The 24411-nt window shown below is 39.0% G+C and overlaps 1 protein-coding gene and 1 long non-coding RNA gene across 2 annotated transcripts in view; one reads left to right on the plus strand and one right to left on the minus strand.

The window, feature by feature from the left end:
* Nucleotides 1-1206, minus strand: part of B4GALT6 (beta-1,4-galactosyltransferase 6) — a 30517-nt gene extending 29311 nt beyond the window's left edge. Inside the window, exon 1 of the mRNA XM_064384922.1 lies at nucleotides 515-1206. Coding sequence (XP_064240992.1) covers nucleotides 515-629 — 115 coding nt within the window. The 5' untranslated portion in view covers nucleotides 630-1206. The remainder of the gene's footprint in view (nucleotides 1-514) is intronic.
* A 79-nt stretch (nucleotides 1207-1285) lies between these two features.
* On the plus strand, nucleotides 1286-22911 carry LOC135278427 (uncharacterized). The gene is made up of 3 exons (XR_010345947.1): nucleotides 1286-2068; nucleotides 20550-20684; nucleotides 22828-22911. It is a non-coding gene; the product is annotated as an uncharacterized LOC135278427 (long non-coding RNA).
* Nucleotides 22912-24411: the final 1500 nt, after the last annotated feature.

Here is a 24411-nt window from a genome sequence, read left to right on the forward strand (position 1 = left end):
ACCAAACTGTAAAACCTGTGAAGAGAGAGAGATCCCACTAACAGAAGTAAAAAACAAATATTCAAACTGGTTTTCATTTTTGTTCACACGGGATTTATTATTAATGCAGTTACTAACAATCTGTAAGATTAATACATTTAAGTGACTCCAGCAGTTTTGCAGCTCTTTCCCAATTCATACCACCGTAACACGACGAAACGCTGAGCCGCTTTAGTGCCTCACTTTGCCAGCCGGAGAAGCAAGGGCAGCATCCACCTACCTCGCGATGGCAGATGAACCTTCTAGAGCGTTTGAAAGCAGCAGAACAAAGATGCGGGATCCGCGCACGTTACCGCCGCCCCCGCCGGCCGCCCCGACCCTTCCCGGGCGGGCGGGATCGCGCTCCGACAGCCGAGCCGCCCCTCGCCCGGCGCCGCCCGTGCCCTCCCCGCCGCGCTGACAGCCCGGGGGAGGCGGGCGCGCCCCCCACCACCGCCCTCAGCCCCGCTCCCCGAGGGGGCGGCTGCGGACTCACCGATCCCGGGGGCCACATAGATGAAGTAGAGGCAGGATGAGGAAAAGGAGAAGAAGAAGATGAAGGCGAGCATGGAGCGGTTGGAGACGCGCAGCGCCTTCCGCAGCAGGGGCATCCTCCCGCCGCGCCGGCCGCCGGCCGCTCCGCTCAGTCCCGGCGAGCCGCGGCGGCGCTTCCTAGGGGGAGGCGGCCCGCTCCTCCCATGGATCGGGCGGCGAGAAGGTGACGAGGGGGCGAGGGGAGCCCCCGCCCTCCCTCCCCGGGCGCGGGGCTGGCAGGGGCGGCGTGCGGAGGAGGGCGGGCGGCGGCGCTTTGTGGCCGGTCCTGCTGTCTCCTCGCGGGCGGCTGGAGCGGCGATGCCCGCCCGCCTCCGCGCTGCGCCTCCGGGCGGGCTGAACCGCCGCCGCAGGGAGGGGCCCCCTTAGCGCTGCCGCGGGGCTCGGGGAACGCTCCCGCCGCTGCTCACATGCCGCCGGGCGCCGCGGCCACCCGCTCTCCCGCCTGCAGTCCCCGTACCAGCGGCGGCGGCGGCCGCGGCAGCAGCAGCATCCCCGCTGCGGGCGAGCAGAGTCACCTCCGCGCTGCGCCCGGCCCGGCCCGGCCCGGCCCCGCCGCTCCCGCGCCGCCCCGCACCGGGAGGAGCCGCGCGGCCGCTGCGGCGGTTGTGGCGCGCGCGAGCCCCGGCGCGGCGGCGGCACTGCGGGACTGCGGCGGGCGGGCGGGCGGGCGCGCGGGCGCGCGCCTGCCCCGCCCCCGCGGCCCCGCGGGCCAATGGGAGGCGAGGGAGAAGCGAGCCCGCGGCCGCCGATTGGCTGGTGCGCGCGCACCGTTGGTACCAGCGGGTTGCGGGAAGGGGGCAGGGAGCCGTGAGGCGGCGGGGCCGTGAGGCTGGGCCCCGCGTCCCGCCCGCCCGGCGCTCCCGCTCTGTCCGGCCGGCGGGCGTGGATGCCTCCTCCGTGTCCAGTCAGCCCGGCATTGTGCAGAACACGGCGGGACCGGGCTCCTGCCCTGCCCGTGCCCACTTTCGAGAGCTGGTGCCCGCCCTTCCCCTCCCTTCTTCATGCGGCGCTGCCCCTGGTGTGGTGCTTCCAGCTGTTTTAATGGAGAGCAGTTGGGAACGGGAGTCAGGGCTGGCAGCTTCTCTCGTATGAGAGGCTGCAGGGGCTGGGCCTGCTTAGCCTAGAGAAGAGGTCTGGGAGCGGAACTCGTTAATGTATGTGAACATCTCAAGGGTGGCTGCCAAGAGAGTGGTGCCCAGCAACAGGACAAGGAGTAAAGGCCATAAACTAAAACACAAGCATCACCACAACATGAAGAAAGGAAGAACCTCTTTACATTCAGGATGGCCAAGCACTGGAGCAGGTGCCCAAGGATGTCATGGAGGCTCCCTCCTCACAGAGTCATTTAAAGCCCACCTGGATGCAGTCCTGTGTAACCTGCTCGAGGTGACCCTGGCTTGGAAGATGGTCCCTCCCAACACTAACAATTAAGTGATTCTGTCTTTCTGCCACCCAACAGTTCTCCAGAGAGCAGAATAGGAAGCACTGCCTGAAGGTTTGGCTAAACTTGTGCTTTAGGATTTGCTGAATTTAAATGTTGTGATCTAGGTGCTCCATTACCAGTTCACTCCCAAGGCCATTGCTTTAAAAAGGCATTTTTTAAAAGTTGGCAACAGAAGCGCCATATAGATTCTCTGCTCTTTCTTGCTTTGGCAATGAACTTGGCTAACACAAGTTGCTGGGTGATAGGGTTAGGTGATAGGGTTAATCACTCTGTTCCTCTGGAGAATGCTGTCATGGATAGATGTGTGCCAAGGGCTTGGCAGTAGGCCATGTCATGCCTGGGCACACTTGATGTGGCAGCAGGATCCATTTGCACAAGAATCCAGGTCTGTGTTGTTAGTGTGTGTGCAGTTTAGTCAGACACAGGGCAAAAAAAATGGAGATACGGAATTGCCTCACTCCCCACAATAAAATTTTGTCTCAGTCACTATACTTGCACTATGGTTTTTATGCAATAAATATTACTAATAGCTTCATCTTGTTTCAGTAATCATCAAAGAATCATAGAATGGTTTGGGTTGGAAGGGACTTTGAAGACCTTCTAGTTTTGACCATCCTGCCATGGGCAGGGACACCTTTCACCAGACCAGGTTGCTCAGAGCCCCATCCAGCCTGGCCTTAAACTCTTCCAGGGATAGAGCATTCACAGCTTCACTGCACAACCTCTTCCAGTGCCTCACCACGCTCATATTAAATATTAGATATTTCTAACATCTAATCTAAACTTCTTCTCTTTCACTTTGAGGCCATTCTCTCTTGTCCTTTCAATGCATGCTTTTCATCTTGTTTCAGTAGTAACAGAGAAATTATTTTGTTCATCCAGCACAGCTCATGGTCAAGTAGAGTTTATCCTTTAGACTGGCAGAGCAATCTTATAACTTCCTTCAGTCACAGGCAAACTACTTCGAAACACTCTGCAGGCTAACATGTCAGTATTTTTTAACCACAAATGTAAAACCTCGAGTCAGTTGACATGTAAACGTCAGGGCTAGAAATACAAAATGATTGGATAATCAGTGAAGTAGTGATGCAAATAACTGATAGTAAAAACAAAAGCAAATGCTTATTAGTCAAAATCCTGCTGGATGTTGAACATTTAACTGCACAGTGGAACACAGTACACCCAATAACAATCTATAGCCACATCATGAGCTTCCCTGATTATCACTGATGCAGAGCACAGAAGGATTTCCCAGTAAGCGTTTTCATAGGAGAGAGAGAAATTCTGTTCCTTCAGCACTGAAACAGAGACTTGTCAGTTATATTTTGATGTATGGTACTGCAATGGGTACCTCTGCAGGTTTTAGCTGGGGTGGATATAATTTTCTTCACAGTGGCTCACAGGGAATATGTTTTGGAATATGTTTTGGATTTGTGCTGAACACAAGGTTGATAATACAGATACATATTTGTTAGTGCTGAGCAGGGCTTGCACAGAGCCAAGGCCTTTTCTACCTTTTGTACTGCCACCATGGTGAGGGGACTGGGGGTACATGGGAGGTAGGGAGGAGACAGTCACGACAGGTGGCCCCAAATGACCAAAGGGATATTCCAGACCATATGACATCATGATCAGTATACAAAGTTGAGGCAAGAAGAAGGAAGTGAGGGATATTTGGAGTGATGGTGTTTGTCTTCCTGAGTAACCTTTACATGATGGAGCCCTGCTGTCCTGGAGATGACTGAACACCTGCCTACCCATGGGAAGCAGTGAATCAATTAATTTTTTAATTTTTTTTTTCTTAGCTTGTGTGCACAGCAATTGCTTTCCCTACTAAACTGTCTATTTCAGTCCAGGAATGTTGTGACTTCCACCTTCTGATTCTCCTCCAATCCCCTGGATCCCACTGCGGGGAGGATGAGTGAGCAGCTACAGTATCAGATAGAGGGATATATTGTGTGATGTATTTTGTCACAAAATTGTTTCTGAATTGCCAGTAACAGCTATGTAACTTGATATATGCCATTTATTTTATTGAGCAGAATGCAAAACTAACCATAGAAATACAACAATGAGCAGTTATTTACATATATTATTTAAAGTTGAAGCTTAAGCTGACAGTAATATAGGACATTATCTTGGGTTTATGGAGCAAAAATGTACTGTATTTTTATGTCTTATTGCTGTCTCACAAAAGTCTCATTAAAGTAAAATTTATTTTATATGTGATGAGGCATTGTTGCTACTTTACTTTTATGTATTAAAGCTATTGATTTACTCTGCTAACTAGAATAACTGAGTCATGATTGGGTCATGATTCTCCCACATTCCACTTTCATTAGATTTTTTTGGTAGTTTTAGATCTGTTTCTATGCTGTAAGCATAGGGAATGACATTAGAAGATCAATATGATGACAACTCACAGAATCTTGTCAGATACAGGAGTGAGATCCATGGTACAAAAAATCTTAAGACTGACTCTAACTTCTGTGTGGAGGAACATTAAGTGCTGCCCTGCACAGCACTGTCTCTGCATCAGTAAAGACATGTCCCCAGCTCAACATGAATTTTGGTTTGATCACCTGGACTGTTAGGTGCACTTTTGTGAGAGTTTAAGAGACTACTGTGGTGAGCATGAGACAGGCTGTAGAGTAGTATATTAACTCATAGAAATATTTGTGGAAGCACAAAAAAATGGAATTTTGGAAGATAGATGTATCATGTTTAATTGAATCTCCAGCAGCAGGACACTGCAGGAGCAGCAGCATAACTCACAGCTGCGTAGATGACTTCACGCAGGTGTCTGCTCTGATCACAACACTTGAAACCTCTTCTTTAAATATTACTTTCTTCAGTAAAAAGACCACTGCATAATATGTAGATCCCTTTTTTGAATAATCAACAATATTGCACTTCACTTATTATTGTAAAAAGAGGAAATCCATTTTATGTGTATTGCTCTGCTGTGTTTCCTCTTGCAATGGAATTTCTTCTGTAAGTCCTTGAACAATTATAGGTTATTCTGGAAGAAGATGAGGATTCCTTCCTCATTCCTGTTTTCAATCTAAGCATCCCAAAGTGAATTTTCTATGGATCAGCAAGCACAAAATCAAACAAGATCTCATCAGAGCAACAGCTGCAAAACCATCACTGTCTCCAAAGCTGCTGTAAAAAACACATCTGTCAGTCATTTCAAAAGTTCATATATTTCTTGAAGTCCAACAAATGCTGCCATAGAAACTGCATATGCAAAATTAACAGATTTCCCATACTGCATGTATGGGCACAGTTGTGCATGACAATGTTCTGTTAACAAAACCAAGGGACTGATCTTTTGGAGAAAAGTAACAGCACTTTTTTTTCTTTTTTTTTTAATAGGTGAGGAGGGAGAGGTTTAGTGATTTTTTTATCTGGGTCCCTTCTGGAACCTATTTGAAAGAGTGACACTTCATACTATTGTGGCTTTATAATTGTGGACATAGGGTGCTGTAAGACATCATGCAGGAAGGAATGCCAGAAGGCCTTGAGGGAAACAAAAGTATCTTACACAACTGCTGTCATCAAGTGAAAGAACTGAGCCTGATGCCAGCATCACTGAAGCTGTGTCAGAGACTATCCTGGGAGGTAGAGAGTGGTGCACTGCTTAGATGATTTGTTAGAGCTGGCTGTCAAAAGAAGACACATATGAATGTGCTGCTATGTAATATCCAGTTTTGCAGTCTGCAATACTAAATTAAAAATCCACATTTTGTTCCCCAAGTCATCTACTGCCACCTGTTCATGTCATTTCTTATTGCTTGTACCTTGTCTTTGAATCATCTGTCCTAAACTCTTGTTTAACTAGTTGTTTTATCTCTTCCATAATGATGTGTCTCGAGATTCTCTCCTCCAATCAATATTCCTACACACATTTCCAAATTTCACTTGGCTGCCTCCGTTGTCTGTATATTTCAGGTAGAAAGGCTGCTTGTTTTTGTCACAATTTTTGTCATTTATCTGTGTAAACACTTTTTATCAACAAAAAAGTACTAAAGTACCTTATCAGTCTTTAATATCTTGCATTTTTTTCTTTTTACTGCAAGTTTAATCATTAATACCAACATCATTCTGCCTTCCTTATGTTCCTTACCCTACCTTTACATTCTGGAACTGTCAAGTCATGTCTATTTGCTCTCTGGTTGCTGACTGTCACTTTGTCTTCACTTTTAGCTAAGCCAGCCCAGCTGCCTTATTTAGGCTGTAATTGACAGCCCAAGAAGCAGAATGATTCTTTCACATTTTTTTACAAGAGCTCTTTCCTACTCACACACCTGTCCCCCAAACAAACCCTGTGAGCTGCAGTCAAGGCACAAACCTCCCTTAGATCCAAGAAACCCCTTTGGAGCCGCAGGCAAAATTCTGTGATCAGCTTTCTCTTCACTACAGAGAATTACATTAAATATTCCCTGTGGTTTTCCTTCTTAAATCTTTCGCCATTACTGCTTCAGCTCTCTTCCTTGTCTTTTCTGTTTTCCTTGATTGTAGTAATAAAAATTAATAAATGAGCATAACATGGTTTTGTTATTAATTCTACGTGTAGCAATTACTTTGTTGGTATTTTTCTTAAATACCTTTGTTTCTCATTTATTTGGATTTAACAGCATGATTTTTATTAGTCACACTTTGTTATACAGGGTGGCACATTCCAAGATCCTGCACAATAACTTATAAGTAACCCTTCTTGTAAGGTCAATGAGGAGTTAAAATGCCTGGAGTTAAAAAGCTCAGGATAAGAAGCATGAGAAGAAGCCTGACAATTCCAAGAAAATGCACAGTCTGTGTAAGATTTTTAAAGATTAAGATAAAGATTAATTATTATTAAAGATTAAATCAAGTTTTGTCAGGGTGATCTAGACCCTGGGAAAGTTAGTGTTCTTCAGCATGTAGCAGCACAAACACATAAAACACTCACCAATAAATAATGAAAAATATAACACCTCACTTAAGTTTTGGGCCATGTGACCTAACCTCATTACATCCATTATAATCCCACTATTAAATGTCAGATTGGAAGTGTTTTGAGAAAGTTTGTTATTTTCTTTTGCACTACAGCTTCAAGCCTTAAACTTACTGCACTCTCATGCACATGGTCTGATTCTTGGGGCTGTCATATGCAGGACCAGAAATTGGATTTCAGTGATCCTTGTGAGTCCCTTTGACCTCAGGATTACCTATGATTCTGTGGCTCTATAATTATCATCTTGAGATTAGGAAATTTGTAATTTTTTCTGCATCATGAATATAACAATTCGCTATGCCATACTATTGTGAGCATCTTAAGTGGAAAATACAATATTCTGCATTAGATCGTGTTAATATTCCTTTAAAACAGTGCATGTGCAGTTGATTGAAATATACGTCGCGAAGACAAGGTACAAGTAAAAATTATTTTTATCACTGTGTGAGTGCAGTATGAAAAAGGATTGACAGAAAAGTATTTTGGGGAACCATGGGATTTATTTCACTGTAACTTGTACAGGTGAAAAATAAATGCAGCAGAAGACATAATCATCATTAACTAATATCAAATACTTTTATTAGGGAAATAAGAATTTTTACGGCCTGAACTATTCATATCAGAACTAGTCTGAAACCTCTATTTGCTGTATTTGTATTAATAGCTGTTCCTTAGAATATTTTTGGAAGGAAAGTGACTGAGAAACACTAAGAGAGGACTGCAGGACTCTTGCACTCCTTCCCTAACCTCACTTTTAGAAATGTCATTCAGGTCTTAAAAAACAGAGCACAAAACTAAATCATGCTGTTTTGGTGGTAATCACTTCAGTGGGGAAATAAATTGATAGAAGATTTTCTGGAAGGCTTGAGGACTTTTGCTCTGCTTTGTTTTTGTGGCTAAAAATCTTATCCTTGATGCAATTCCTTTGCATATATAAATAGAAACAATCTGGTCTCACTCATTCTACCGCAATTAGGAAAAAGCAATCAGAGTTTGTTAAACAGACTTCAGAGAAAGAGGAATCTTATGTCTTAGAAGACAGATGTTTTTTGATTAAGCTTTCTGTCCCAGCCTCATTTAAATTGCATAAGTCACAGATAACTTTAGCAAAGGTTACAGTTGTTGGAATTCCACTGTTTTGTTCAGTTCTTAATAACAGCTTTGTTTAGTTTGTGAGATAGTGTTTAAATAGTTTGAACTTTCTTAAGAGCTGAAGCAATGCTTCTGTTCTCAGAAAAACTCTTCAGTGTCTTGCAAACCTAAATAATAATCTAAAGTTTTCTAAGAGTCGTCTTCCTACTTTTCTGCTTATGCTATGAAAAAAATAAAGGAGGGCTAAAAATTAATAAGTGTATTTTCACACATACAACCTCATTTATGCAGAGAGTCATGTAGTGACACTTGTGTAGAGATAGTGATGCTACTATAATTGTTGTTGCTTATATTTCTGGCAACAAAATTTCCATTTATTTGACTATCCTTTAAGTAACCATTAATTTGATCAGTTTTAAAAAAAATTCTACGTAAAGTGTATTTTCCTAAGATGAGCTTTTCCCAAACCTAGGAAAAAATTCTGTATGTAGGAAAAAAATAAAAAAGAGAAAGCAAAACTCCCCCAAATTCTTCACATCTCTTGGTTCTCAAGAGAAAAAGAGAAAGACCATTTGGTCCTAACTGAATTTCCCTATATTTTGAAAGATAAATAGGCCTTGAATATTCTCTGTTTTCTCAGTCATGGGCATGAAGTTGCAAAAATTAAGGCTGAAAAAGGCAAAAATAGCCTTTGGCATAACCTACAGCAAACTGAGATTGTTTGTAGTACTATTTGAGTACCCCAAAGCCCAACAGGTTGGTTTTTCCTGCCAGTTCACTTCCCATCCCAAAGTATCTTACAAAACTCTAAGGCAGCCTTAAGATAGTCATCTAGTCACATTATTTATTGCTGGTATTGGTACCTAAATTGGTACCTAAAAGGTCCCAGTCACAGAAGAAAACCCAAGTCCTATGGTCTGTATAAATGAAAAAATGAAAAGAATCCCTACATCAGGAATTTACATCTGTTTTACATTTAGCACCTGCTGATTCCCTTGTAGGGATGTAGACACATGCTTGTGTGTCTACATCTTGCAAAAATGTGACTATTTTAATTTACTTCTCAGTGCTGGTAATTTGGCTTGATCTGAAACACAGTGACAAAAATGAAGTTCATGGAGCTCCATATACTTAATAAGGACAACAGAAAACTGCTGTGGGAATCAGTCTGCCAAAATCTAATTAGGGGCTCTAATTGTGTATTGTTGCTCAGAGAGTTTTTCACAAGTGAAAACTTGTTAAGATTAATTTTTTCAAGTGCCTGTGGCAAAACCAGTAATAAATATTGAAGTCTTATGAACTGTGATTTTGAAATTATTTTTTGTGTTCTCAATATAACAAAACCACTAAGGTCTTAAATATTTAAATTTACTTAGGAATAAATATTAAAACAAACAAAAACCAAAAACAAAAACAAACAAGCAAAAATTAAATAAATCCACTAAAACGTCAATATCATTCTGGATCTGGGCATTTTCTGAACAAGTGTCTATTTTTTTACCCCAAGATCTTTTGACAGAATACAAAATTATATGTAAATATAAATAAATATGTAAATATTGAATGCAAACTGAAATGAAGAGACAATGAAAAAAATGCAAGGGAAATAAGTTCTGCATTTCAGAATGCTTTTGCAGAGAATTAAACAGGTCAATGAATGAGTATGAAATTATATTTAAATTTGAAATTAGTGACATGGAATCAAAGGCACATAAAGTCAGATACAGGCAATCTGGAAAATAAGTTTTGTGATAGGTAGAGGTTTTTTCATTCATAATACTGTCTACATATGTAAGTTCTAGCTTAGCATCTATTTTCTAACATGTGTTAGAAGAGAAATCTGAGTTTTAGTGTTGGTAGAGAATAGGACTTGACAGCCTAGGAGGGCAAGATTACTTATCAAGTTACTTGTACTACACTGAAAGACTAACATCTTTCTGTTCTTTTTTAATTATACTGGGATAAATGGGTTATTTTATTAACTTTTAGCATTTTCTTTCTCGGTCATGAGGATTTCTACAGCTATTTTATATCATTCGGTACCCTCCCCAGAGTTGCCAGCTAATTGCCTAAACAAAAGTTTCCAAAGTTTGTCACTGAAATAAAGCAAAAATAAAGGTAACAAAGAAAAAAAAAATGCAATTCAACTTCTATGAACAGCAAAGAAAAATTCACAGGAAAAATTTTATAGTGGTGAAACTGTGCAAAAGTAACCAACCAATACTGACACGTAATTACCTGACATTTACATGGCCTGTCAAAGACTTAAATGTCTAGTCCTTTCTCTTTTCTTTGTTTCATCTTACTTTTTCCTATGTCATCTTTTTAGTAAATATGGACAGTTGTAAAAATAGGTGAAAAAAAACCCCATTTGAAAGTATTTAGTTTTGTAACGAAAAATAATAATATTAATTTATATTGTTTGTGGTTCAACAGAAAATACTTTCTTGCTTTAACTTCCTGAAAATCATATGATCATTTTAGTTATTCCTGCATTTGGTTTGGCCTAGTTTAAAATTCTTAGCTGATGATTTTAGAGATCCTTATGTTCAGCTAAGTCTAGAAAGAGTTTAAATGATCCAAATATTTTAAGAGTCAACACTGAACTATCAAATTTCCAGGGTTGTTCTCTTTGCAGAAAGGGGAAGGGGGAGATTAAAATATCCAGAAAATATATTTACATTCCTCTTGCAGTCCTGCAGTGAATTTATGTTAATTGTGTGCACAGAGGTTTCCTTGATAGATCAGGAATTAAGTCAGAAATATTCTTTTTAAGTGTTTTATTAAAAGACTTCCCTTTTTTAATAGATAAATTCATGGTTGCAGTTCTGATAATTGCACCTTCAAAAATATAGTTTAAAAAAGTACAAGTGAAATAATGATAGGCAGATCTGTGGGTGGCTTTTGTATGAAGGAAATAAATGGGTCAGGATGCTTCATTTGGAAACTAACAGCTAGAAGAAGGCAGTTAGTGTGTGATTATTCCTTCTTTTTTTCCCTCCAAATGCAGAAACCAAGAATCCTCCAAACAAATGATCTGACTGCAAGTTTAAAGCACAGAAAAATAAGTATATTTTCGTGCACTGAAAAATTAAATTTTGAGAAAAATTAATCAGATCCAGAGGAGATAAATTTAATAATTACTGTTGGATTTAACAGTTTGGTCTGAATTTCTGGTTCTAGTAACTCCCAGCCTGTTGATAGCAGAAGCTGAGTCACGGAGAAGCAAATGTATCCACCCACCTCTTGAAATAACTTCTGTGTCTGGGACAGTGCAGTGAGCTAGGCCATTTAGGGCATTTCAACATTTTGTAGCCTAAACAATCACAGCAAGATAATCAAGCAAATAAACACTCAGTTAATGGAATAGAGTTTCATGATGTTTTAACTCTGAACCAAAATCTGTGAAATATTTACTGGCTTGGGCATAATAGAGATCTTTCCACACAGAGGAGCTATGTCATGAGTCTGCCACACAGATCTGGAATATGGAGAGCCCAAATTTCAGTGGAAGTTATCAGACAACCTGCTCCCAGGAGCAGAAAATTAGGGGTGAAGTCCTACATTTTGAAGGACTAAATAACTCACAGAATTTTTACCAAGTGTTATTTATGCTCTTGGAATCCATCAGCCATGCTGTGACTTCTGTGATTAGATCAGTCCTATGCTCATTTTTAATATTTTTATTTGAAAGGATCTGCAACTAATAGTCTGTATTACCCAAGGTCATAATTATTACAGCTTTACTGAATATAGATAGAGGTTAAAGACTACAGTTCAGATGGAACAATTATGTTCAGCAGACACTACAAAACAATGCATAAACAATCACTTCAAAAGATGAGGTTGTTTGTGAAAGAGCATCTTAGAAAGGGAAGCTGTGGCAAAAGTTCAGGCTTGCAATCCTCATGGTTTTACAGCTGAAAAACTTCCAAGCAATGTCAGCGCATTTTGTCGTTTTAGGTGCCAAAGCTCAAATTCATGATTACCCACTTACTCTTGGGTTACCTTTGTGTCAAACAACTGCTCCTTCTTCCAAGTCTATGGGTATACCCAAGTCTGCATGGCAGAGTGATACAGAGAAAAAGAAGTGGTGTCTGTTTTCTCGAAATAATGGGGAGCAGCAGAAGAAAATCTCCAAATCCCTGTCACAAAAGGGTTTGTCCCTCTCCACTTTCAATTCTCTTCTTTTGTCTATTATGAAAAAACCCCTTGATGTTTAGACCTGCCTCTTCAATTAATAGTTTCTTGACACTCTGGAAATTCTTTCCTATATTTGCAGTTGTGAGAGCCATGCACAGTAATAGGATGCAGGTATTTACAGCATCTAGGTATCAATTCTGCTGCAGATACAATCATCTTTTGCCTGAGTCTGGGGAAGAACAATGACTTTTCAGACAAAACTGTGGTTGGTTTTCCAAACTTCCATAAAATAACAGAGGAACTTCCTGTACCTGGTACAGAAATGTCAATGATACAGTGACATTAAATAGTTACATTATTAAAATTAAAAATTAAATTTAAAATTAATCATTTTTCAATGCTTAGTTTTTAATTCAGGAGAATTTTCTGACTCTTTTGATAGTATGTATTTGTTTGTGCTTAGGATTTCCAGTTAGAACAGTGTGCTGTAAGGTGGCTGCTCTACCAGCATTACAGCCATAGACAAGAGAAGACTTTCCTCCCCTTTACTCTTTCTGAACCCATCCTGCTTGTTTATTAGTCTTGACCATGTTTCCAAACCTTTATTAAGATATCTATTGCTATGAAAACTTCTATATACTGCTATCTCTCTGTAAAAACAGGACTGCATTACACTAATGGGGAAATGAAAAGATTGTCACTGAAATAAACTGACGATAAGGGAGGGGATTTTATCATTTTTGGAATTATCAACCCTCAAATTTCACTAGTAATGCGTTCAGATTTCCTTACAAGGGTACAAAGTGAGCACGGCAGCCTTGCTGGTGATTTAAGTCTCATCTATTCTGCTGCAGATGGCCTGTCTAGGCAAAAGAATGACAGATGGCTTCAGACATTTTAGTGGTGGCAAATAGAAAGGGATGAGGTTTTTTCCTGCATGCTCTCTTGCTTTTTGAATTTTCTTTTGCCTGGAAACAATTTTTGTTGCTGCAGGTGATAGTGAGTGATCATTCAGTCCATTGCCTTTATAGTGGAGAGATTTTAGGTCTCAGATAATGGTTGAAATGTCTACAAACATCTCAATCTCTCAGATGCAGTTTTTTGTTCTCTGACAAGATTATCTTCCAGTCATTAAAAGGCACATGTGAGAGCAGAAGAAACAAACATATTGATCTCAGACTATTATCTTTTTCTTTTTAAATACTACTGCCCAATCAACTTTTTCCTGCCAGGAATGCAGTCTTACGAGTGGCAGTGAACTCAGAGATGCTACTACTTCTAAAAGTTATCCTTTAATTCTTATTCATAAAGTTTTTCAGACCTAAGAATTGCTTAAGGGTTTCCCTTTAATGATTTCACCACCATCCCACCAAAAAGTAAAAAATTAACCAAATTTTTTCTTTTTATTTTATTAAAATAAATCTCAGGCAGAATTCAACTGTGATTTTCTCTGTTAAAAAATAATTAAATCTGGACTTGTGTTCCCAATAAGCAAACCTGAAGTGCTGTGGAACTGGAAAATCGAAGTTTGAATTACAACTGTCACGTTTTCATGATTTGACGAAGATTTAAATCTGTTCCTCAGATGCTAATTATAAGGCAATTAGTTAATCCTTCAATGGGTAATTTAGCCTTCGCTGGGTCCTTTTGCAGGGCACCAGATTCTGGCCTGCAAAATGAGTATCATGGCATTGCTGTAACACACATGGAGATGGACACAGCATTAAGTTACATTTCTAAATGCTTTATTAGATGCTGTTTAGCTGTCATTTCCTAAATTATATGCTAAGTGTTGAATTATTTTCTGAAAACATTGCATTTGGGGACATTTCCTAGACATATGGCTTTAGCTTTCCTGACAGGAAACCAGAAACCACTGTTGAGAATTTCTTGGCTGCTGTGCAGTGTCAGAGTTCCAGTAACACAAAGATCAATCAGCCTATTCAGCAGATTATAGAAGACAAACAGAAATTCACTCTTTAGCAAGGGTCAATATTTGCTGTTGTCTCGGTTTGTAAAATAATAAAATGTCATAGGGTCTGAACAGAAGGGAATAACCTTTAAAAATAGAAAGAGGGTGGGAGCAAATTTAATAATCTTTATTACAAAATGCTTCCCAGTGAGAAAGAACAAAACCTTTCATAGAGACCACATATTTTAAAAAGAGAAAAGGAAAAAAAAAAGGTATTGTGGAACAAAATGATGGTGGATTCTGAAATAGCATTGTATCTTGTTAACATACTGCTGTATTTTCCAGCAGAGATAAAAAGAGCATTTACCCACAAAGATAAACATGATATCCAGCTTTCAGTCTCTGGAAAGAGACTGTGTTCTTAGATTGAAATATTGCATGATAAGTACACAACCAGCAAAAATATAGCAAATAAAGCCCTCTTTTTACTGGAGAGCTGAAAATAGAATAGAAGGAGAGAGAAGTACCTAATTTCTCCAGGATGCTAAGGCTAAAGCTAGAAATTATTTAGTAGTGAATAATCAATGTGAAACCAGCAGTCTGTCTCCATTACCTTACACCATGTAGGTCAACAGGAGAGACAGAGAGAGAGAAGTATTGAATTTAAAGATTATTTTCATTCAGCTTGCATAAATGCAAATCGTATATATGTTATTTGCCTCTTCCATGAACAGGGAAATTTTCATATTTCTCCATTTAGAATCTTGAAATATTTTAAATATCTAACTTAGAATGAATAAGTAGTCTTCCAGAAATGTTTTGGAGCTTTTCCTCTCTCTCTCTTTCCGCACACTGCAAAGCCCAGACAACTTATTGAAACATTAGGAATTTAATTGTATCTTCAGAGTTTAAGATATTTACAACTGAATTTTTTACTTTTCTAATAAATGGCCAGAGAATTCTAGACCCTTCTGAAACACCAAGTTAGGATGAAAGGAAACTAAATTGGCCAAAATAACTTTTATGTGTAATAGCTGGCAGTGGCTATACAATGACTGAAGTTCATTGTAGAGCCAGTCCTAGCAATAGAATGAGGATTTTCTTTCACAACATCTTCATCTGATTCCAGCATCTGCATTGTTTGCTTTCAGATGGCATTTGCCACCTATTCTCATACTGCAGAATCATTTCTAAAAGCATGTTTTATTTGCAACATCTATTTGGTTCGATTTCAATCTAATGTCGCAGAGATCCTGTGAAAGAACATTGAGCTCATTGTCACAGGTCACTCTTCACAGCCTCAACACACTCTTTAATAAACTAAAAGGTGAATAAAGCATAAAAAACACACTTAGAGCAATCTATGGCAGTTATTTGCAGCAAGCCCCAGTTTTTAATGACTCAACACAAAATATCGTTTTAATGCCACATATTAATGAACCATTGTAACCTAGGTAACTAATTTTAATTACTCTTGCTAGAACAGAAATTTCAGTCTTTAACTAGAAAGGTGGTGTTATGAGCAATAAATCAACCTAAAAATTAACTATTAATTCTAATAACAGATAAGTGACCTAAAAGTTTGGACCATCTACTTTAGTTGATTGTCAAATATCCTTTTGTAGTCTGTCCTTATTATAATCCGTAAGAAAAAAAATACCCCAAAGGAAAATTATTAGGAGATAATGGATAAATCATCAGTTAAAAATTGCAGGACCATTTCTTTTCTTATTTTATTAAATATGATATAGGCCAGATTTTTTTTTTTTAAATCTCAAATACAGGGTTTGGATGGTTAGAGTCCTTTGAAATATTGTAATTTATTAAGACAGTAGGAAACGATGTAATTTGAATTCAATTACAAAAGAATGATGCAGGTTGCCTTGTAGGCTGACTGAAAAATTATACCTCATAAATATGTATTAGAATCATGTTGCTAATCCAAACTCCATGTATCCTTATGCAACTTTTAGAACACTTACCTTATTTGCTACTGGGTTGTCATTGCATTAAAATGTGCTTCTACATTCACCCACATGTATATTTGTTTTTAGCAAAAATCAAGAAAATAATTGGAGTTACTGTGTACACTGAGAAGTAAGCAAGTGGTAAAATTCCCTAGGTTAGCCCTAAATCTACAAGTCTGGTTTTTTTGTACTTCACAATATTAAGGAAGTAAAAGACCAATTTCTCAGGCTTATAGTATTTATTACATTATTATTAAAAGGAAATTGAATTCTCATTGCAATAGTAATTTTCATATGCAATGCAGGAAAGAAAATTTGTCTTGAGAAATATTTTCTGTAATGTGAAGGACCTTACTGATGCCCTTCAGTGTCAAAAGGAAGTTAAATAAGTTCCAAATATTGTAACCTTCTTTTTCCTTTCAGAAAATAATCATACAATACTGTACTGTGTTTTCTCTTGCCTATCTTTTGATATAAAAAAAACCTCCACCTTTTCTGCACCATTCAGAGGTAGGAAATCTCCCAAAAAATTGTTCAGCAAAACCTTATCATGAAGAAAGCATCATTGTAAACAGCTGAAAAGAAAAGCAAAGTTATTTTTATTTTATGAATAGAAAAGGCAGAGCAGATGAGAAGTTTATGAAGGATGAAAAAAGCAGCCCACACATAAGTTCATTCTTCATTTTTGTTGCTATAAAAAAATGCTACCAACTGACAAAGTTCTCAGTCCTGTACAATCCCCTTTTTAAGTAAAGGCTTGCTCCTTTTTCCTAAAAAATAGATTGGAGAAAATTCCCCAAATACAAATAATTTGGTTATTCAATAATTTATTTCTGGATTTTTTTGTTCCAAAACAAAGATGTTCCATGTTGTGTGTGAGCTCTTTAAATGTCAAAACAATAGTACTAAAAATGAATACCCTACTTTTCAGGTAATTGTTATGTTTTACTGAAAGGAGAGACCTTTTTTTTTTTTTTTTTTTAAGTTGCTACATGCTTGAGTTTGACAAGGATTGAGTTTATCTCAGCTCCAAAGAGGACACAGGTAAACTTTTAATTTAAAAGTAGTTAAGGTGTATGCCCAAATGTGGAAAGTGTGGCAAAAAGCTCTGGACACTTTCATTGGCGGGTGGATTCCTGTGAAAAAATTCACATGGCATTGTGGCATGGATGACTACAGATGGAGAAAAGCACTGGTTCAAGTAGGTGCAATGTTTTTTGCAGACTTTTGTTGTTAAATGAAGCTGTTGAAAGGTAGTAAGAGTGCAATGTTTAACCTGAGCCCCAGCACTACTGAAGTGTGTGTAACACAGTGGGTACAAGAGAGGAGATTTCAAAATGGCACATAAACTTTGATGGCCAAGGTAATGAACAGCAAAAACACCAGTTATTATATGAAAGTGGAATGTGCAATTAATGTTCCAGTGGCAATTCCAGTAATTGAGAAAATCCCTCTATGATTTTAAGGCACAGTGCCAAATGTACTAATACCTTTCTTGTCTAGGAAGTTAATCTGGGATGTTGCTTGCATGTTGTCCCAAACTTGGCTATTGGGCACTGAAAAGGTTCTGTTTTAGACTTCCTGGGTTCCTCAGGTTCAAAGTTTAGAGTGTTGCCTGTTTTGAAGCTGTAGAATTTGTGAGGAGCCAACAGCCCTCCAAAACAATCCATAAACTCCTTCAGGTTCAGGGTCCCCAGTATTGCCCCAGGCAATGGGGTGGGTGGGTCTGTGGATAGTTTAGAAGATCACTGAAGTCATAAACCTGTTTTTCACTCAGTTTAACCAGTTATTCCGATTAACCCTGTAACAAAAATGTAACACTAGCATTTTTAGCATTTTCCAGCCGTGAAAGGGATCAGATAACTCTCATCTAATTATCCATGGAAACTCTGAGAAGAACAACAATATCATTTCTCAATCATGTGTGTTTAATTTGGTTACCCTTTCTGCAAATTTAGGACAAACAAAAAAATTATTCTACCTACTTAGAAGATTGAGCATTGCTTATAAAGAGACTTGTCAGCCACTAGTTCAAAACATTTTTACAAAGATGTTGCACATAGCAAAAGATGACACACTGGTTACACAACTAGAGCATTAGGAGAATTAGGGTTTTTTAACATGCGTGCTTGAGGGTATTTTCAAATTCCTGAAATAGATACAAAATTAGGTTCCATAAAAAGATACATTCCTACTCTTTTGTAATTTCCAAGTGTAAATCAGCAAAAGGAACTGCGGAGAAGTAATAATAACTCCCTCCATGTGAAGTGGATATATTTAACCTCTAAAGCCAAGTCCCTTCCAGCTGACTTTGGGAAGGGAACCAGGTTCTGTTACCCTGCTTGCACAATCTTCCTCCTCTCTTCAGTCAGTGGCCAGTGAGCAATTAGGCCACACATGGAATGAAGAGGAAGTATTGCACAAGCTGATTGGTATGTGAACAAACACATCCTCATGTATTAGGGAGAGGAAAATCAATCCACGTCAAACACTGATCAACTGTAGCCTTGAAATAAAACAGAAAATTAATTTTTTTAACTGGCAAATTTTATAAGATGCATTTTAAGATAGTCACACAGTGCAAGCTCTTAAACATAATTGTATATGCTCATCTGTTTATAGGGAACTTAAAACTTCAGTGTGTCCTGAGCTTGAACACTCACTCAGGAGGAGTATAACCCACAGTAATCAACCTCCAATGTGTATGAGAAAAAAATTAACTTCAGTTACAGATGCCCATCTGGAGCAAGAGTTGTTCCTCAGGATTATCTGAGGAGAACAGCAGTTCACTGCAGAGAAAATTTTCTATATAAATCAATTCCAGCTAAACAAAAGTTTTGATTTTCTGTATTTTTCTGCATTTTTCTAGGTTTATATGACTTCTCTTACCATCTTATCTTCTCTTACCACTCCAGCAATGAAATCAGCACAGGCTACTTATTTTACTGCAAGCAATGCAGGCAGAAAAGAGCCACTTTCTAGAAAAGTGATGTGTTTTTGCAAAAGCTGCTTTTCTCCATTCAGCTACTTCACCTTGTTCTCAGTCTCACCTTTTTCAAGGTTTTTTTTTTTTTTTTTTGAGGAGGAAAGGGGTAGCCAGGGCTATTTTTAGAAGCAGTGATTCACAGTCTTTTGTGTTTCCCTATTCCCATCAGGCTGAGTGCTGGTTATGAGTGGAGTACAATGTCTGACATACACCACAGCAACGTTCAGGCTTTCAGCATCACCTGAAATTACCCTAGAAATTTTCTAGAACAAAAAGACACACGTTTTTGATTAGGATGTTGTCATTTCTTTTTAAAGAATTAGACTCATAATTTGGAGCTTATTTTAAATAAGTATTTAGTATGTTCTTTCCTTCCAGGTTACAGATATTATAATTTGTGTATGAAAGGACTCCCCTGATCACTTGCATGGAAAAGGAGATCATATGAGTTAGCTTTTCTCAATAACCTCAATCAGTGTGAAAACAGCAGAAGAGGAAAGAAAGAGGCACTGAAGCAGATCTTATTTCTTGGTCTGCAGTATTCATTAATAATTTGATTCATTTTTGTTCTCAGCCAGTCAAGTAGAATACATTTTATTTGGCTTCTTATGGCACAAAACTCTCTCTCTGAATTTCACTTACACTTAATTTATAACCACTAGGCCAGGTTCTTTCACATTCATCTTGTGCTGGGAAGCTCCATTAATTTCTGCGGAATTACTTCCAATTTCAAAGAAAAGAATACATCCTCCCTTCGTTCCCTCTCCATTAGAGCAGGGAGTGAGCTGGAGATGTGCTCCTGCTCATGCTCTGCAGGCAAACATCTTCCCATTCCATCTGACATAACAGGGTAGATATGAGATACAGCACTAGTGCAAGGTGTTGCTTGTTTTACTAAAAGTACATTTCTCTTTGCCATGGAAAGTGGGAATATTACATTTAGAACAGTTCACTCCACTTACCAAAACAAGGGAATTTAGCCTTACCTCCATTATATTCATAGTACACAAGAGAATCAATATTTCCCAGATGAAATTTGCTTATTTGCCTGTCATCAGTCTCCTGTCAAAGGCAGACAAGAGCTAATTCCATTATCAGATTTAAGGAAAGCTGCCAGCTCCGGTGATTCTCTTTAAGTAGTTGGCCCACAGATCGTGATTATATCTAAATGATACAACCTTGCACAAGGATTGCTCTTAGTCATTGTATGAAAATAAAACATGCTGAATTCCCAGTCACTTTGGATCCCACTATTTTTCAATAAAACCAATCTGACTTAAAAATCACATATGGAGAGATTAACATACTTTACGGAGAGTGACAGGTTCCACATCTGTATTTCAGTTAAGAAATGCCACAACATACCTAGTCAAATTAAAGAAGGAAAAAAGAGGAGATAAATTACACTTCTTCATATTTATTTGTTGTACCTACAGGTATAAACACAGTGAGAAACCTTGAATTACAGTCACAGAAAATCTGTCCAAAACCACGTTTGTGCATGGATCAAGAATGGAAAACAAGAAGGATCCCTGGAAGCAGCTCAACATGGTTCTGATTAGAGTATACCTGTAGGTAACTGACAAATCTGCATATGCTGGCTGAAATTAATGAAGACAGATATTTTCTAAGATTCAGTTACAGTATTTTTACTTGACATGGGAACTAGAAAAATCACATATTACTTGCTTCAAACTATTTGAGATGCTGAACATAAAGTACAGCCTAGCATGTGAGGCTTATTACCTTATTTCACTTTTTGTGCAAGTTTTCAAACAGCTCCCACCTGAGTTAAGAAACTGTAAAGTCATGATTTAAGACAGCTGCAGCTAGGCAACTTGCCTGCCTGTAAAGCAGAACAGCTTTGCAGTACTGTGGTGGTATGGAGGTAATCTTGCTCTCCTGTAAAATATGAAGAATATGCAAATCTTTTTAATATGTATAAGCCAAGGATATTAGCAATCTTTTACTTTACTGCAATGTTCTTGCAATAAATGTTTTCCATGGTCAGAGAATAAAAATTACTCAGGTCATTAATTTCCTTCCAGCTTATTAAAAAAAATCTAGCACTGTAAGAAGACCAAAATATACAATAAAACGGTGCTTGACATAAACTGTCAGAAAAAATTCTAATAAAATCCTACACTTACTCCAGAGTTTGGTTCAAGGAAGTAAATACTCATAATGAATTATCTGCAGGCAACTAGGACAAACCCACTCACTCGCTTTGCTTTTTGTGGCAGTCAAAACCCCCTAATTTTAGCTTTCTACACCCACACACAGTCTAGCTGATTTCAGCAAGGCACTGCAGAGAGCAGAGACCCACATAGTATGCCACCACTAGACTGTCAACTCAGGATTTATTAACATGAACCTCCTGGATTATATTCTGCTCTCTTCAGACCTCAGTAATTTGTATCTGTCTGAGGAAAACAAACAAACATAAAATCAAAACAGATAAATATAGAATCTTTTCTATTATAAGTCACATTTGCACGTTTTTTTTTAGTAACTACTCTCAGAATCCTTTTTTATAAAGTGTATTATTATTCTGTATAAGTATCTGAAGAGAGTCTGTAGTGAGGTGGGGGTCAGCCTCATGTCTCAAGTAGCAAGCAATAGAGTGAGAGGGAATGGTTTCAAGTTGCGCCAAGAAAGGTATAGAACAGGGTATTTCTTCACTGAAAGGATGGTCAAGCATTGGAACAGGCTGTCCAGGGAAGTGTTGGAGTCACCATTCCTATAGGTATTTAAAATACATGTGGATATGGCACTTGGAGACATGGTTTAGTGGTGCACTTGGCAGTGCTGGGATAGTGGTTGGACTCAATAATCTCAGAGGTCATTTCCAACCTAAATTGTCCTATAATTCTGTGATTAACTCCAGCATTCTTTCTAAAGAAGGGATCATGGCTGAAATAAAGAATCAGTTCTCTCTGGTTGCTGAAGACTTGTCAGGCTTCACAAGCTTAAAGAAAGCTTCAGTGCTTTCTGTATTCCTAGATTCCACCCTGCCCACACCTGCACCTCACCCTGTGTTGCTGCAACACTGTGCAGGGTTGCAGCCCCCTCTCTTGCTGCTCTCACCTAGCAAGGTGCAGCAGATGGGTGATGTCCTGAGCAGTCCTGTCTGTCAGGGAAACGGGTCAGTGCTCTGAGTTAAGGGAGGCAATGCACACAGCTGATGTACTGCAGGAAAGGTTTGTACTCGAAGGGGCCTTGGCACTTCCCAAGTGTGATCTGTGGTGCAGGTGTTTCCTCATCTCGTTTTGACACCATCATCACGTGATTGAAATTGGCTAAAAGTCAAGCTTCGTCATATGCTCTTGCTTGTACTGCAGAAAAGGATAAGCTGAGGACCCAGAAAACTTCACAGAATTCTTCTAGACACAGTAGCAACACAGCACATTTTCTGTCAGTGCAATTTCCAGACATGGTGATTAGCCAGGGATTAATTCCTCAAAAGACATTATACCAATTGCACATATATCCAAGAGTAATCTTTATTTAAAACATTTCTTAATGTAAAATGGAGTGTGATACACTGTTGGGTTGTTATCAGCACAATGCTGAGTGCTGCAGGGAGCTGAAGGATCATCCTGTCATGCAATTAGGTGGGTAGATGAGCAAAATGTTGGGCTGTTCTTTTGCCTCTGTGTTTTCATAGTGTTTACTAATTTCTTTGTGTTTGTTATCCAAATGAAACCCCTACAGGAGCCAGCCAGTGCATGCAAATACCCAGCTGAACATAAATTTCAGAATTTGTGTAGACATATTGGGCTGTTGTAGGACAAACTGGTAAGCAGTGTGTAGTAAATATTTTAAAAAGCTTTACAAAGACTCTTGATTTCATCAGTATCCATATCATGAAGTTTAATATCCCATAGGAACACTTTCCATTAAGGTCAGCTTTAGGTTTGCAGAACAGAAACTTATCTAGGATGTTTTCATGGAAATTTTAAGGGGTTTTCTGCCCATGTCTTTAACACAGAACACTATTTTTTCTCTGAAAGCCTGTCAGATCAGACCTTCACTATCTGACACTGACATTTTCTGACCTTTTCTGTGACTGGCTCCCTTGCAATAAATGCTCACACAAAGTGAATCAAACCAAACATTAAAATACGCACAATAACAATATATTCTTTCCAGGCTTCCAGTTCAAATCTAATTTTCTCTGTTCCTGCCTGTTCATTTGTAAATTCTTTGTCTCTCATACATTGCAGTGTTCAATGCTGTCAATTAGGAAATTAATAAGGGTGAAAAAATTTTTGTGTGCACTGACTGTGCAGAATGCCCTCTATCTGAAGCACATATTGTCTCTTCCGTCTTGCTTTATATAAGTGCATCCTGTAATTCAATATATTTATCCTTGGTAGCTCTATATTTTACAACTCTCCCTCCTCCATAGATGGGAATTTGAGGTATAGAAGTAATAGAGGTTGGATCTGCCAAAGGAACCTAATATCATACTGTTCCAGCAGCCCTGCCAGGGTCTAAACATGATGAGAATTTAGAATCTCAATTCACCCACTGTCTAACCCTAAAACACATAAAGTCTCTAAATAACTAATTTTGCACTATGAAGGTCAGTAGATGCATAACAAAATTTTCCTGAGGATGCCCTAAATAATCCAACTCTTTCCAGTGCCAAGTAGCTAGGATTTTGATGCAAAATGGGGTTCAGAAACAGAATGTTTCTCCAAGGTTTTTATATGGTTGTGTTCCACGAATTGCTCCCAGATACATCTAACCAGAAAGTGCTGGGAACAGTGAGGATAATCTTGATTGCTGAGCCACATCAGATGCAAAGCTACAGGAATTCCAGTACCAAAACCACTGTAGCAACTGGTAATGTTTCCACATCTTGAACAAATAATGAGAGGTTGAAATTTATCATAAGACAAGTGCAATGATGCATTATCAACATATTTTAAGGATCCAGAGCAGAACACATATTTCACTCACTAACAAGGATCCCAGGTAAAATCTAGATGCTATAAAGTTTACCAATTTCAGGGCAAAGCACTGAACTTCAGTTATTTTAGCAACAGCAGGTGTAGCTATATAGTTGAGCCCTTCCAAGTTTGAAGTTAGTACAACATTACCTGAAATTATGATAAACTATCTGGGGAACACAAAACCAGTCCTCATGGTCTTCTATAACTTGAGTATATTTTCCTATGCATTATCAATTTATCCCCAAGACATTTTCATTATGAATCAGAGTACAAGTACTCTAGGAATCAGAAAACAACACCTCTCTTGCATATTCTTTCCCTTGTACTGTTATGAGCA

Source organism: Passer domesticus, chromosome 1 (genome assembly GCF_036417665.1).
Source record: "Passer domesticus isolate bPasDom1 chromosome 1, bPasDom1.hap1, whole genome shotgun sequence".
Lineage (NCBI taxonomy): Eukaryota > Metazoa > Chordata > Aves > Passeriformes > Passeridae > Passer > Passer domesticus.